Source organism: Mizuhopecten yessoensis, unplaced genomic scaffold (genome assembly GCF_002113885.1).
Source record: "Mizuhopecten yessoensis strain PY_sf001 unplaced genomic scaffold, ASM211388v2 scaffold10697, whole genome shotgun sequence".
Classification (NCBI taxonomy): domain Eukaryota; kingdom Metazoa; phylum Mollusca; class Bivalvia; order Pectinida; family Pectinidae; genus Mizuhopecten; species Mizuhopecten yessoensis.
The window spans coordinates 595,609-612,484 of NW_018408676.1; the positions used below are offsets into that span (position 1 = coordinate 595,609).

At 37.2% G+C, this 16,876-nt stretch overlaps 1 protein-coding gene across 1 annotated transcript in view; it reads left to right on the forward strand.

Annotated features, from left to right (window-relative positions):
• The window catches only part of LOC110461880 (WD repeat-containing protein 43-like), a 104,389-nt gene that overhangs the window by 75,766 nt on the left and 11,747 nt on the right, over nucleotides 1–16,876 (forward strand). Inside the window, exons 14-16 of the mRNA XM_021515600.1 lie at nucleotides 1,098–1,211; nucleotides 4,828–4,897; nucleotides 14,694–14,752. Coding sequence (XP_021371275.1) covers nucleotides 1,098–1,211; nucleotides 4,828–4,897; nucleotides 14,694–14,752 — 243 coding nt within the window. The remainder of the gene's footprint in view (nucleotides 1–1,097; nucleotides 1,212–4,827; nucleotides 4,898–14,693; nucleotides 14,753–16,876) is intronic.

The following is a 16,876-nucleotide window of genomic DNA, read 5'->3' on the forward strand; positions in this document are numbered from 1 at the left end:
AGTGTTGTTATTTTTCGGGTCAATCAGAAATACAATTTGGCTGCCATGGCCGCTATTTTGCTACTAAATTCTAATAGGCCGATCTCACTTAAAATTGGTCTAGGAATGATCAGCTCATGGTCCTGACAAAGTTAAGTTAACATTATACTATTTTTTACTCAAATTGGTACATATTTCAACAAAAAAAATAATACTGTAGACTCAGGTGACCGTTAAGGCCCATGGGCCTCTTGTTTTAAAATTGGATACGGTTTGACGGATAATGCACTTTTTATGCCTAGCGAGACCCATACTCGTTACCAAGCAAGAACAAACTAAAATATCGGCACTTCCTTAGCAACAATAGTCGGAAGAGATGGGGATGATCTCAAAACCAGAAAAGAAAAGAAAACCTTTTTTAGCTTATGGCATGGTGCGGCATCCGTTGTCCGTTGCTCGTCCTGCGTCAACTTTTTACTTTAAACAACTGCTTCTGAATAACCAAGAGGGCCAAGCTGATGATAATTAGCCAGAAGCATGCTGGGATGAAGGACTACCAAGTTTGTTCAAATGAATGACCTTGACATATATTCAAGGTCAAATATGTTAAAAATCGTTAAACAACTTCTTCTTAATAAGCAAAAGGTCAAGGGTGATGATATTTGGCAAGAATCATGCTTGGTTGGAAGACTATAAACTCTGTTCAACCTAATGTCCTTGTTCAACATTCAAGGTCACAGGCGTCATATGTTTAAATCTTTTAAAAGGTTCTTCTGAATCAAACACTGATATTTTGCCTGTAACTGTATTTTAGTCCACTTTTAAGATTACAAGTGTGAGATTAATACCAGGTGATCGATGCAGGCCCATTGGGCCTATTGTTAATTGGTTTTTTAAATCTCAATCAAAAGCATTTTTAACTTACACTGTCAGCTTTTATCAAGTGATAATAACAGACAGTGAATTACATAGATTATGTAGTAGGAAAAATGGCACATCAACAAAACAAGATATGAACGAAAAAGTGGTATTAAGCGACATGATATTAAGTGATAAGCGCTGTAGTACAATTAACTTGATTATTATCATCACATGTTATCAGATTTATATTTATTTAGTTTCCAGAGGTGGTGGAAATTTTCAGCTCTCTCTATCAGATGATGGATGCTCGGACGGCAGCCTTTAGTCGCCTCTCAAAACTACAAGGCAAGCTGGATCTTATACTCTCACAGGTAAAACTTACAGCTTGTTACATTTGGGAGATTTTACTCTTGAATAATAATAACCTTTAGGGTGTAAGAGAATTTCGAAGCACTTGCCCAAATAGAATTTCTACTAGCCCCATCAAATACTCTTAAGATTATGAGTGAGATTAATACCAGGTGAGTGATGCAGACCCATTAAGCCTCTTGTATTATTTGGGATACATGTTGCACAACAGGACAATCTCATTGCTCACACACCAAAAAAGAAAAGAAAAATATGTTGATGTAGTTTTGTCATGAAGGGGAAGTGTCCCAAATGTGAGACATGGGTATCTTTTAGCCCACCATCATCTGATGGCAAACTATTCAAATCGCCCTTCGTCCTTGGTCCGTCCGTCGTCGGCCGTCCATTTTAATACAATTTTTAGCTCACCTGGCCCACCTAACTGGCCCTATGGGCCAAGTGAGCTTATGCCATATGGCACAGTGTCCGGCGTCGTCCGGCGTCAATATTTAACTTCTTCTTAATAACCAAATGGCCTAGGATTATGATATTTGGCCAGTAACATGCTGGATAAAGGGCTACCAAGTTTGTTCAAATGACTGATCTTTGCCCACATTCAATATATTTATTGTCACAGTCGACATATAGATATATCTTAGCTACGGTCTAGTTTATGATTAAATCATCGATAAATAGTTTGAAGAAATCAATCGGCTCAAAACGTGTCAATGTTCAATTCGGCTTCACCTGCAGACGACATGTGCGCCTTGGTCCGCCGATATTTTCATGTTTGCGTAGGGCACAAAGCCGTTCATTTGAAAGTTACATATTATGTTACACCGAAGTATTTCCACATCAACCATGTCAAACCCTTTAAAACCTTTATTATCATCGTAGGTGACGCTGGAGAATAAATGTTTACCATCATATTCATCACTTCAATCTACACGTCTGCCATTTTTATGACGTTTTTTCCGATTTGAAATTCTCTCGCACACTTTGGTTATTACTAGGGTACATTGCCGGGAATATCGAAATTAATGACAAAACAACCAATCAGAAGCCTTCTACTATACGCTTTCGGGTTTGGTATAGCAACTGTACGCTTTCACACTTCCTGTTTACCGATCAAAAACCTACAGACCGAGCGCCACTATTGTCGTACGTAGCACCGACGGCCCGACTTTTCGAAACCACTATTGTGGCGCATAGCAGCCTAAGGGTTAAACGTCTTCTCCTAAATAACCAAAACGCCCAGGGTGATGATATTTGGCCAGTAGCATGCTGGGATAAAGGGCTTCCAAGGTTTGTTCAAATAAATGACCTTCACTCATAATTAAAGGTCAAAGGGGTATATTGTCGTTTAAAAAATCTTTATAAACAACTTCTTTTGAATAACTAAAAGGACCAGGATGGTGATTTTCGGGTAGTAGCATGCTGAAATATAAGGGCTACTAAGTTTGTTAAAATAAATGATCTTCACACATATTTATGGTCACAGGGGTCAAATATGTTAAAAACTTCAAACAACATCTTCTGAATAATCAAAATGTCCAGGGTGATGATATTTGGTTAGTAACATGCAGGCATGAAGGGCTACCAAGTTTGTTCAAATAAATCACCTTCACCCATAATTAAAGGTCAAAGGGGTATATTGTCGTTTAAAAAATCTTTATAAACAACTTCTTCTGAATAACTAAAAGGACCAGGATGGTGATTTTCGGCTAGTAGTATGCTGGAATAAAGGGCTACTTAGTTTGTTAAAATAAATGATCTTCACACATATTAAAGGTCACAGGGGTCAAATATGTTAAAAACTTCAAACAACATCTTCTGAATAATCAAAATGTCCAGGGTGATGATATTTGGTTAGTAACATGCAGGCATGAAGGGCTACCAAGTTTATTCAAATAAATGACCTTCACCCATATTCAAGATCACAAGTCAATTATGTCAAAAACTATAAATGACTTCTAAATAACAAAACTGCAAATGGTGGTGATATGTGACCAGTAGCGTGCTCAGATTAAGAGCTAACAAATGTCCATGTGAATGACATTGACACTTTCAAGATTACATTTTGTCACTTGTGTCTAAATCTTAGTCATCTTATAGTCATCTTTTTAATTAACAAAAGGTATAATGTTGTTGTATTTGGCAAGTTGCTTTCTTGGATGAAGGGCTATAAACACTATTCAACTTAGTGTCCTTGTTTTGCTTTCAAAGTCACAGGGTCAAATGTGTTTAAATCTTTTAACAGGTTCTTTTTAATGACTTTGAGTCAAGACACTGATATTTTGCCTGTAGGTTTATTTTTGTCCACTTTTGATATGAGGTCCATGTGATACCAGGTGAGCGATGCAGAGCCATTGGGTCTCTTGTTCTTTTGAATGACCTTGACCCACTTTCAAGGTCAAATTTGGTTAAATATGCTTCAAATGAACTAATCTCAATTACAAAACTCTAGGGTGGTGACATTTTGCAAGTTGCATGCTTATGAAGTGAGATAAAGTTTGTTTAACGTAATGAACTTGTTCCACTTTTAAGGTCACAGTTGTTATGAATGACTTTTAGTCATAAATACTGATATTTTGCCTATAGCTTTAGTTTAGATCACTTTTAAGGTTACAAGTCTGAGATTAATACCAGGTGATTGATGCAGGCCAATTGGGCCTCTTGTATTCAAGGTTACAGGGGTCAACTGTGTTAAAAACCTTAAACGACCTCTTCTGAATAGCAAAAATGCAAAGGGTGATATGTGACTATAGAAGCATGGTCAAATGAAGAGCTATCAAAGTTGTTCATGAGAATGACCTTGACATCTGTCATACTGCTCAAAAATATTAACTTATCTTCTCAATAACAAAAGGTATAGGGTGGTGATATTTGGCAAGTTGCATCCTGGGATGAAGGGCTATAACTTAATGTCCTTGTTTGACTTTCAAGGTTACAGGGGTCAAATGTGTTTAAATCCTACAGGTTCTTTTGTATGAATTTGAGTGAAGAGACTAATATTTTGTCTTTAGCTTTGTTTTTGTCCACTTTTAAGGTTTCAAATACCAGGTGAGCAAGCCGGGCCCTTTTGCGCCTCTTGGTTCTGAATAGTCAAGAGGCCTAAAATGTTATTTTGCCATTAGAATGCTTCTAACTTCTAAACTTCTAATGAAAGACCTTTGCCCATATTCAAGGCCACAGGTGTCAAATATGTTGAAATCTTCAAAAAAAACTTCTTCTGAATAACCAAAAGGTCGAGGATCAAGTTATTTGGCCAGAAGATTGCTGGGATAAAGGACTTCCAAGTTTGTTCAAATAAATTACCCTCACCCATATTTAAGGTCTCAGGGGTCAAATATGTTGAAAATGACATTTTCTACATAGCCAAAAGATCCAGGGTGATGCTATTTGGCCAGTAGAATGCCTAGATGAAGGGATACCAATTTTGTTCAAGTAAATGAGTTGTAGCCATATTCAAGGTCACAAGGGTCAATTTTCTTCAAAAGAATTTAAAACAACTTCATCTTTGTTGATGAAATATATGTTTTGTATCAGAATTGGGTATTAAGAACAGACTCTTAATATCGTTTTGATTTGAACTTATCATCGGCACCATTTATGCCCCAAACTGTTTTTGTGTTGCAGATAACAACCCAGGAGCAGCACGAAGATGAGAGGTTGACAGGCCAGCAGCCACTGCTCATGTACCAGGAGGGTAGGTGTCATATGATGTGTGTCGTTCTTTAAAATTCTAGCCTCTTTCTACCAATAAGATAATTTTAGCTCCACTGGCCCGAAATAAATGAAAATATATTTAACTGGTTGAAAATCAATTGAAGTTTAGCCCTATATAAACATGTTGGAAGTATATATAATATTGTTAAACAATGTTTAAACTAAAACCAAATATTCATATATTTTTTTATATTTATTTAACTGTCTCTCAAAGTTGTTTCTCGTTTAACAATACCTTTACCTTTGGAAGCTAGTTCCTTCATTTTGGCATCCATATGTAGTCCTCCTTAGGCCGACGAATGAAATGCTGGACTAGTCAAAAAAAGATAACATCAGGTCTATTGCATATACACAGGCAGGTAGGGTATTGAGAAAAGAATCTGCCAGCTGTTACCCACTGCATGTATCATAGGAGGTGACTAATGTCTGAACCCCCTGCAGAATTGGGGATTTGCTTTGGTGTCCTTTATTTGGGGACACAAAAGCGATCAAAATAAATCTGCTCAGCCCATTGCAATATTTGTGGTCTTTATCTTTCTTTCTTCTAATAACTACCTTTTATTTCCTAGCGTCTTGCTTGGTAACACCTCTTTTATGGCTTGAATGTTAAGCGTTCACCCTGGTGAGGAAGGCAATAGGTTCTGTCCCCAGGCGGGGACATACCAAAGTCCTTCAAAATGCTAGTTGTTATTCCCTGCTTAACGTTCAGCATTTAGGGGAATGGCAACAACTGGTTCACCCATTGTCAGTAAAATGTGACCGGGCAGAATGCTGGGCTGGGTGCATTCGGCATGGCATTTCAGTGAGATAGCACTATAAAGTCGGCATCAAATCCGCGCTATCACAAGGATGCAAGCAGACCAACATACCCTGTCTCCTGAATACACACACGCAAGCAAGCATACACTACACACATGGAGGCACGTCCTTAAATGACCTTAGCTGTTTATAGGACGTTAAACAAAAATTAAACCAAACCAAACTATTGCGTAAATTTGTCTGAATGGCAGCAACAATATTATGTAGTGTGTTTGATCCGTCGAGCCTCCATGACAAAAAGGCACATCCAAAAATATAATTTTCTTAGAATCACTGTATGTATAATCTTACACTCTTCTAACACCTGATAGTATGGTAATAATTAGACTATATATATATAGGGATGATTCTGATTGGCTCAAGTTATCACTAGGCAGGTCAAGGTTATAAATTTATATATATTACCGTCACATGGACATTTAAATCTATTTATCGCTATACATCTACTTACATAGTTACTCTAACAAAGCTAAATAATTCAAAATCAATAATGTTGCACATGTCATAAACAAATGGCTGTTTACAAACAAAGTTTAGTATAAATAATAAACTACACAATTACATAGATTCTATAGCAGGAAAACAGTGCGTCAAGAAAACATGATTATAACCGAAAAGTGACATTAAGCACCATGCTATTAAGGATGTACTCATCTGAGATTTTGATCTGGTGTAACAGGTTTTTGTAATATTTGACAACTTATGATCTAGTTTAATAGCAAACACGCATCTGAAAAATATGTCAAAAAACTAGAAGCCTGGTGTTTTTTTAGAACTTTTTTTACAAGAATTTAAAAAAATAACCTATTCTGTGGTCATTTTGAAAATGTGTATTAACTCTTTCCGTACTGTTGTCGTGTACAGACGACAACAACAATATATCAGACTTTGGTGTAACTTGTCTTATGTTTAGCTGGTTATCGCACACGACAATCGCGTAACACAATTATTTGTCGCTAAAATCAGCACCCATCAGTTTGAAAGATATAGTTTTATATGTACAGAGTACACAATTTATATTTTGTGACCTTTCGTTTTCGAATCTGCCGCAAGATGTTTCCGTTTGGTGATTCAAATATAAACAACATGGCAGCAACTTAATTCGATATGAACACTTGTAAATTCATCACCAAATTTTTTTTGGGACTTATGGAAGAAAATATGAATGTTTTAATATAAGTCCTAATGAAATCTACTTGTAATTAGAAAAAAATAAAGTCTTCGTATTCGTAAACAATAACCAATTCCTATTAGGAACCTCCACTACAACGCTGTTTTGAAAACAAGGTTTCTTATCGTTTGTTGCCAAACAGATGTTGATTTCTCATTCATAATTAGCTGCCAGTAAGTAATAATTATGCGAAAATGAAGAGTCGTGTGTCTATAAACAACAACTTGAAAAAATAACAATATCTGTTCACCGTTACCTGTTTAATTCTTGCAGCAATTACACCTCGTCTAAAATGATCATTAATAATCAGCCATTTTGTTATTCGCGCAGGGGCGAAGCTAGTAAGGACATCCGGTACGGAATCCGGACCGGATTTGCGGTACAGAAAGAGTTACTGTGTATTTCTTGCGCTTCACAAAAGGCCAAAATTTCACCTTTTTTGACACTAAATTGATCACTTAAATTGTCATTGTGTCGCCATTTTTAGCTCACCTGGCACGAAGGGCCAAGTGAGCTTATGCCGTACTGCGGGGTCCGTCTGTCGTCCATCCGTCAACTTTTTCTTTTAAACAACTTCTTCTGAAGAACTGGAGGACCTAGGGTCATGGTATTTGGCCAGTAGGTACCTGAGATGGAGTGCTATAAAGTGTCCTCATTTAAATGACCTTGACCTACTTTCAAAGTTCCTGGCGTCAAATATGTTAAAAAATTCAAACAACAATATTTTAAGAACCATTTGGACTAGAGTCATGATACTTTAAGTGGGTATGTTATGTAGACCAGCAGTGCGACTATTTTTCTCAATTACACTAATGAGGTCAAAGGTCAACTTTAAGTGCTAGTCAGGGGTCAAATGTCAACATGGGTTAAAAGCTTCAACAATCTTCTTCTCAAGTTCCATAAGGCCCAGGGTCATGATATTTGGCCAGTAGGTACCTGGGATGAAGTGCTATAAATTGTCCCCATTAAAATTACCTTGACCTATTTTCAAGGTCACAGGGGTCAAATATGTTAAAAACTTCAAACAACAATATCCTAAGAACCATTTGTACTAGAGTCATGATACTTGGGTATGTTATGTAGACCAGCTGTGTGAATTGTTAACTTTATTACAGTACTGAGGTCAGAGGTCAACTTTAAGTGCAAGTTGGGATTCAAAGGTCAATGTAGGTTAAAAACTTTAAAATTGGAAATTTTAAACAACAATATCTTCAGAACCGTCTTAGAGATGTTAAAATGTCTTGTGTTCTAGTTACCAAATTTGGTCTTAAGTTACCTATGTGTCAGTTTTATGTGACAAAAGAAACGGGTGAGTGATACAGGCCCTCTGGGCCTCTTGTTAATTGTAGCAGGTTCAATTTTTCTGCACAACCTTATAATGTTCAATATCATAAAAATGATATGCAACAAAGTGGAAAATTATACATTTAGTGTAACTGAAGTACCGTAAAAACCCATGTAATTTGCGCACTTTTTTTTCAGAAATTTAATACCCAAAGTGGGGGGTGCGTAAAATACACAGGTATAGAAAAATTTCAAGTTTTTTTCAGGAAAAGATCGACGATTCTGGGAGATCGCCATTTTGGATTATTTCTGTTATTTATTATACACGGAACTCTAAGACAAATGACGGTCAACAAATTTATTTATGTCAAACCTTAATAAAAGATACATAATGTGTTGTTATGTGAGTTTATGTGAAAAGTATTATTAAATAGGTAACCGTTAACAAAAAAAGTTTAGCCAAATTCCTATGCCAGAGAATCGCCGATCAACTTACGACATTACGTTTCGACATCTCGGTGCATTTCCCCATACTATTACGAAAATGTAGTTGTTCAATTTAAGCTCCGTTCCATGTAAGTTCTGTAAGGTTTTTTCAAATCGTCTATGCGTAAACGTATAGCATGTTTTTTTTACAGCTCACTTTCATGTTGATCTCACGTCTAACATTACGTAATCACGTGATTGATAATAACCTCGTGAATTATTTCAATATTTATTAAATGAAGCATCGTAAAAATAGTCTGCGTTAACTATTTTTTTCCTTGGAGTAGATTTGAAGAGGATGTATTGATTGTCCACGCTTCTAGTATAAACATATTTTTTATAATCCCTAATCAGTCAAATCAGTCTGTTGTTATGACAATGCAGTAGGGCTTCGTAATTCACGCCACGTGTTGGTGAGTGAAAAAACAACAACACGGTCCGTCGATCGCGACTGCAAATCATTTCAATTAGTAGAGCTATTGTTAACGGGTAATCACAGAGATAGTGTTAGCTAATTACTGCATTGTAATTTGTAAAAAATATCGCCAAACCACGGACTTAGATAATCTAATTCCGTGGCCAAACTGAACTGTGACATGACCTGGTTTGAAGTGACGTAACCCAAGCCGCCATGATGAGCCCTTCTCACTGATCGTAATTATGATCAATAAAAGGTATCTAATTATGTCTTTCACCAGGAGATATGCACCAGCGGTTACTAAACATCGAATTACTTATTAATTGATATGTTTTTGTAAGCAAGTAAATGTTTTATGTAAAATATTGCTAAAATGAATTGATGTATGCCGATATGCGCACACGTGTGTGTCATGTGTGATCAGATAATTCAAAGAAAACAAGCAACAAAATACACATTTTACGTAGTTTCTTCTTGGTTTTAAATATCATTTTACATCAATGAAAAAAAATTCATAGAAATATATTTTAAAAAAATATATTCGGAGATCGATTTTCGGAGCATGAACATCGGTTTTTTTCCAGATTTTTGGGTGCGCAAAATATTCGAGTAGAAGCTTTTTTCCAGATTTTCAGCCTCAAAAAGTACCTACGCAAATTACATGGGTTTTTACGGTACTTGATTTTTGACCCCCAAAAAGGTGAAAAATAACTCGAATAATAATGGGACAAAAAAAGAAGCACACTGACCCCCCATTTTTGTGGCTATTTTAGAAAGAGAAACACAGTTTCTTTTTTTTTGTCTTTGACATATTTTTATTGCGTCAGTCACATAATTGCATTACATATTTACAAAGGTTCCTGGAGAAGAAATACAATATAAACGAGTAGTTAAGTACTAGTAGTTCATTCTAGAATAAGCTTGATACTCTCCCATTTTTGCCGGGTCTTGTTCGCTGCATTTTGAGACATCATGTAGACAGAATATAGGTCTAAATTTCTATAATTTTAAGCTCACCTGGCCCGAAGGGCCAAGTGAGCTTATGGCATGGTGCGGCGTCCGGCGTCCGGCGTCCGTCCGTCCGTCATCAACTTTTTACTTTAAATAACTTCTTCTCATTAACCAAAAGGCCTGGGGTGATGATATTTTGCCAGAAGCATGCTGGGATGAAGGGCTTCCAAGTTTGTTCAAATAAATGACCCTCACCTATTTTCAAGGTCACAGGGGTCAAATACATTAAAATCTTTAAGCAACTTCTTCTGAATAACCAAGAGGCCTAGGGTGTTGATATTTGGCCAGTAACATGCTGGGATGAAGGGATACTAAGTTTGTTCAAATAAATGACCTTGACTTGAATATATCAAGGTCACTGGGGTCAAACATGTTTAAAACCTTTAAACGACTTCTTCTGAATAACCGAAAGGCCTAGGGTGATGATATTTGGCCAGTAACATGCTGAAATAAAGGGCTACCAAGTTTGTTCAAATGAATGATCTGATTTATATTCAAGGTCACAGGGATCAAATATGTGTAAAACCTTTAAACAACTTCTTCTTAATAACCAAGAGGCCTAGGGTGATGATATTTGGCCAGTGACATGCTGGGATGAAGGGCTACCAAGTTTGTTCAAACAAATGACCTTCACCCATTTTCAAGGTCATATGGGTCAAATATGTTAAAATCTTTGAACGACTTCTGAATAACCAAAAGGCCTAGGGTGATGATATTTGGCCAGTAACATGCTGAAATGAAGGGCTACCAAGTTTGTTCAAACAAATGACCTTCACCCATTTTCAAGGTCACAGGGTTCAAACATGTTAAAAACCTTTAAACAATTTCTTCTCAATAACCAAAAGGCATTGGATGATGATATTTGGCCAGTAACATGCTTGGATGAAGGGCTGCCAAGTTTGTTCAAATGAATGACCTTCATCTATTTTCAAGGTCACAGGGGTCAAATATTTTAAATACCTTTCAACAACTTCTTCTCAGTAACTGAAAGGCTAACGGTGATGATATTTGGCCAGTATCATGCTTGGATGAAGGGCTAAAAAGTTTGTTCAAACAAATGACCTTCGCCCATTTTCAAGGTTGCAGTGGTCAAATATGTTTAAAACGTTAAAACTACTTCTTCTGAATAACCAAAAGGCATTGGATGATGATATTTTGCCAGTAACATGCTTGGATGAAGGGCTACCAAGTTTGTTCAAATGAATGACCTTCATCTATTTTCAAGGTCCCAGGTGTCAAATATTTTAAATACCTTTCAACAACTTTTTCTCAGTAACTAAAAGGCTAACAGTGATGATATTTGGCCAGTATCATGCTTGGATGGAGGGCTAACAAGTTTGTTCAAACAAATGACCTTCGCCCATTTTCAAGGTTACAGTGGTCAAATATGTTTAAAACCTTTAAACAACTTATTCTGAACTACCAAGAGGCCTAGGGTTGTGATATTTTGCCAGTTAGATGCTGTGATGAAGGGCTAGGGTGATGATATTTAGTCAGTAGCATACTAGGATCAAGGGCTACCAAGTGTGTTTAAATGTATGACCTTGAATCAAATTCAAGGTCACAAGGAGCAAATATGTTCAAAATATTTAAACAACTTGTTCTGAATAACCAAAAGGCTCAGGATGTTGATATTTAGTCAGTAGCATGCTGGGATCAAGTACTACTGTGTTTGTTAAAGTGAATGACTTTGACTTATATTCAAGGTCACAGGGGTCAAATTTGTTTAAAATCTTTAAACAACCTCTTCTGAATAACCATGGGTCCCAGGATGTTGATACTTTGCAAGTTGCATCCTGAGATGAATGGCTATAAAATTTGTTCAACATAATGACTTTGTTTGACTTTCAATCACAGGGGTGAAATGTTTAAAAAAAACAACAGCAGGGTCTTTTGAATGAATTTTTAGGTCACCTGAGCTTTAGCTCAAGTGACCTATTGCTATCCGTTTTCGTCCGTCGTCGTCCATCGTCCGTCGTCCGTTAACATTTTACATTTCAAACTTAAAGTCAAGTTCTGCTGGGCCGATTGAACTGAAAGTTGGTAGGAATGATCGCCTCATGGTCCTGACAAAGTGTTGTTATTTTTCGGGTCGATCAGAAATCCAATATGGCCGCCACGGCCGCCATTTTGAAAACCTATTTCAAACTTAAAGTCAAGTTCTGCTGGACCGATTGAACTGAAAGTTGGTAGGAATGATCGCCTCATGGTCCTGACAAAGTGTTGTTATTTTTCGGGTCGATCAGAAATCCAATATGGCCGCCACGGCCGCCATTTTGAAAACCTATTTCAAACTTAAAGTCAAGTTCTGCTGGACCGATTGAACTGAAAGTTGGTAGGAATGATCGCCTCATGGTCCTGACAAAGTGTTGTTATTTTTCGGGTCGATCAGAAATCCAATATGGCCGCCACGGCCGCCATTTTGAAAACCTATTTCAAACTTAAAGTCAAGTTCTGCTGGACCGATTGAACTGAAAGTTGGTAGGAATGATCGCCTCATGGTCCTGACAAAGTGTTGTTATTTTTCGGGTCGATCAGAAATCCAATATGGCCGCCACGGCCGCCATTTTGAAAACCTATTTCAAACTTAAAGTCAAGTTCTGCTGGACCGATTGAACTGAAAGTTGGTAGGAATGATCGCCTCATGGTCCTGACAAAGTGTTGTTATTTTTCGGGTCAATCAGAAATACAATTTGGCTGCCATGGCCGCTATTTTGCTACTAAGTTCTAATAGGCCGATCTCACTTAAAATTGGTCTAGGAATGATCAGCTCATGGTCCTGACAAAGTTAAGTTAACATTATACTATTTTTTACTCAAATTGGTACATATTTCAACAACAAAAATAAATACTATAGACTCAGGTGACCGTTAAGGCCCATGGGCCTCTTGTTATCATAAATACTGATATTTTGCCTGTAGCTTTATTTTAGATCACTTTTAAGGTTACAAGTGTAAGATTTATACCAGGTGAGCGATTCAGGCCCATTGGGCCTCTTGTTTTTGTTTTAGTACAACAAACGGGTATTCCTTTTGGTAAACCAAATTAAATTTCTGTTTTTCTTCCGGTTTCATTTCCCAGCGCTTCATTAGTAGTTTGGATGAAAGTTTACTTATTTTGGAGGGTAGGTCTGGAACAACGCTAAAACCCGATCCAGATTTGAGACCCATACCTGCCTCCAGCACCTCATCCCTGTCGATCAGGCTGCTGAAGCGCACAAAGACGTTTTTTGTTCCCTCCTGGCCCCCTTTTAGTCGATGTGCTGCTGGAAATGTCATATTTTCAACGGTTTCATTCACAATTTTTAGATCTTTAAACAAAAATGCCTTGACCTTTTTAACTGTCTCCCTGGGTTTTTCTCCCTCGGATCCCTCGATACCTTTAATCATCAGGTTCCATTTGCGCCCCCATATCTCTAATTTCAAACGTTCATGTGCCTCACTGGCTATTTCAGTACTCATAGCCGGTTTTAGTTCGCCAAGAGCCTGGTTAGCATGAGTGGCGAAGTTCTCCAATTGGATGACGCGTTTGTCGAGCTCTTTAACACTGCTTTTAATAGCATCAACCTCGAGATTGAAACTGAAGTGCATATTGGCGAAGCACTCTGCTACGTCTGTATGTTTATAAGAGTCAACCAGAACTTGGTATTCAGCTTTTTACTGGGGTCGACCTCCATAGCCATGATAGTACACACAAGAATATTACACACGTGTATAGCTAAAGCAGGTGGGCGGGTAGACACTATACAAAAATAGTCTTTTTGAAGCGTAAACAACACAAATTGTTCTTGTTACTGAGTTTACAATGTTACCTTTGCACTAGGTACTGGTGCTGACGTAGTAGTTTATACAGGCTGAAAGGCCGACGTTAAAAATATTTTATGGAGCTCCTCACGTTAAAAATATTTTATGGAGCTCCTCATGTATGCCACGCCACGCTCACCCAACCATCTCAAAACCGGAAGTCAATCACATTTTCTTTTGATTCAATAAATATTAAAAAATGTTTTATAGCAGAACTTTTTGTATCAAGCATTTAATCTGCAAAGAATGGTGAACAAATTATATGTATTTTTTCATTAAAAAATAAGGGGTAGGGGTAACTTAAATCGCCTTTCTGAGTTAAAAGAATAAGATTAAGAAATTTAAAAGAAAATAATATTAATTCTACAAACATTTATACATATTTGATAACACACTAGGGGTAAATTGTATGAATTTGTTCTGCAAATGGTCAAAACCAAAAAAATCACCTTAAATCACATATTGTGTTAAATTGGTATCTTTGACCGATCATAGCACAAAAACGAACACAGACCTATTTTTTTTTGCATTTTCTACTCTTTTTTTTCCAAAAATCTATAAAAGAAAAAAAGTTTAATACAGGAATTTTTTGACTTCTCAGAGGTGTACATCCTTAAGTGAAATGTTCTGTGCTTACCTGGTAGTTCATAAAAATGAAACTTTCAAATTTTCCAAAAGAAAATAATGTCATTAATTTTAACAAATTAATGTTTACATGTTAAAAAACTTTTTATTAAAATTTAAGATTCTGTGCATCTTGTAAGAGTGAGTTTTGTATTTTTAGAATCATCGGATGATGAAGATGAGATGGTTTTAGAAGTCAACAGTCAGTCTGATTCTGATGTAAGTATACATTTATAAATCTACTGTAGGGTAGAGTAAGGTAAATACGGACAGCTATGTCACATTGAAGTAGACCTCCAGGCATCTGTACATAGGTAGGGTAGGCAATGACTGAAATACACCGGAGGAGTTACTAAATCTACCTCAACAACCAAATGAGTTTGAATGCAACTTTCAGATTGAGGCAAAACTAAAAAGGAAATTTACGAAAGGCAGTAGGTGTTAGAGAAATACAGATAGAGTTATGGAAATATGGACAATGAGTGAAGGAAATACGGACACAATTGTCAAGCTGAAATTAACCATACAAGATCTTCTTGGTGTCGTCATAAATATACTGCTTAACTATATTTACTTTTAGTTTGGCCTTCAATGTGATTTACTTGATATCTCACATGTGCTAGTACTGTGATTTTTAGCCCACCATTATCTGATGATGGGCTATTCAAATCACTCTGCGTCCGTGGTCCGTGGTCCCTCCGTCGTTTGTCGGTCGTCCTTAAACAGTTCTTGTTATCGGTATTTCTCAAGAAGTACCAGAGGGATCTTTCTCAAATTTTATATGCAGGTTTCCCTTGGTCCTTAGCTGTGCTGGGCAACTTTTGAGACTGATCGGTTTAAAACAACATGGCAGACAGGCAGCCATCTTGGATTTTGATATTGAAAGTTTGTTATCGCTACTTCTCAAGAAGTACCAGAGGGATCTTTCTCAAATTTTATATGCAGGTTTCCCTTCGTCCTTAGCTGTGCTGGGCAACTTTTGAGACTGATCGGTTTAAAACAACATAGCAGACAGGCAGCCATCTTGGATTTTGATATTGAAAGTTTGTTATCACTACTTCTCAAGAAGTACCAGAGGGATCTTTCTCAAATTTTATATGTAGGGTCCCCTTGGTCCTTTGTTGTGCAGGGCAACTATTGAGACTGATCGGATAAACAACATGGCCGACAGGAAGCCATCACAGATTTTGATAGTGAAAGTTTGTTATCGCTATTTCTCAGGAAGTACCAGAGGGATCTTTCTCAAATTTTATATGCAGGTTTCCCTTGGTCCTAAGCTGTGCAGGGCAACTTTCTAGACTGTTTGGATAAACAACATGGCTGACAGGCAGCCATCTTGGATTTTGATATTGAAAGTTTGTTATCGCTACTTCTCAAGAAGTACCAGAGGGATCTTTCTCAAATTTTATATGTAGGTTCCCCTTAAGCTTGGTCCTTAGCTGTGGAGGGCAACTTTTGAGACTGATCGGATAAACAACATGGCCGACAGGAAGCCATCACAGATTTTGATAGTGAAAGTTTGTTATCGCTATTTCTCAAGAAGTATCAGTTTGTTATCGCTATTTCTCAAGAAGTATCAGTGGGATCTTTCTCAAATTTGATATGTAGGTTCCCCTTGGTCCTTAGCTGTGCAGGGCAACTTTTCAGACTGTTTGGATAAATAACATGGCCAACAGGCAGCCATCTTGGATTTTGATATTGAAAGTTTGTTATCGCTACTTCTCAAGAAGTACCAGAGGGATCTTTCTCAAATTTTATATGTAGGTTTCCCTTGTTCCTTAGTTGTGCAGGGCAACTTTTCAGACTGTTTGGATAAATAACATGGCCAACAGGCAGCCATCTTGGATTTTGATAGTGAAAGTTTGTTATCGCTATATCTCGGGAAGTACTAGAGGAATCTTTAGTAAATTTCATATGTAAGTTCCCCTTGGTTATTAGCTCACCTGCCCGAAGGGCAAATGAGCTTATGTCGTGGTGCGTCGTCCGTTGTCCGTCTGTCGTCCGTCCGTCAACTTTTCCTTTAAACAACTTCTTCTGAAGAACGGATAGGACTAGAGTCATGATATTTGGCTGAAAGCTTTGTTGGTAGGAGCCCTACAAAGTTTGAGAACGAAAATGACCTTGACCTACTTTAAAGGTCACAGGGGTCAAATATGTCAAAAACTTCAAACGACTTCTTCTGAAGAACTAAAAGGTATAGAATCTTCATATTTGGCTGATGGCTTCCTGGGATGGAGCTTAACAAAGTTTGAGAATGAAAATGACTTTGACCTACTTTCAAGGTCACAGGGGTCAAATGTGTCAAACACTTCAAACAACTTCTTCTGAAGAACTGAAAGGTAT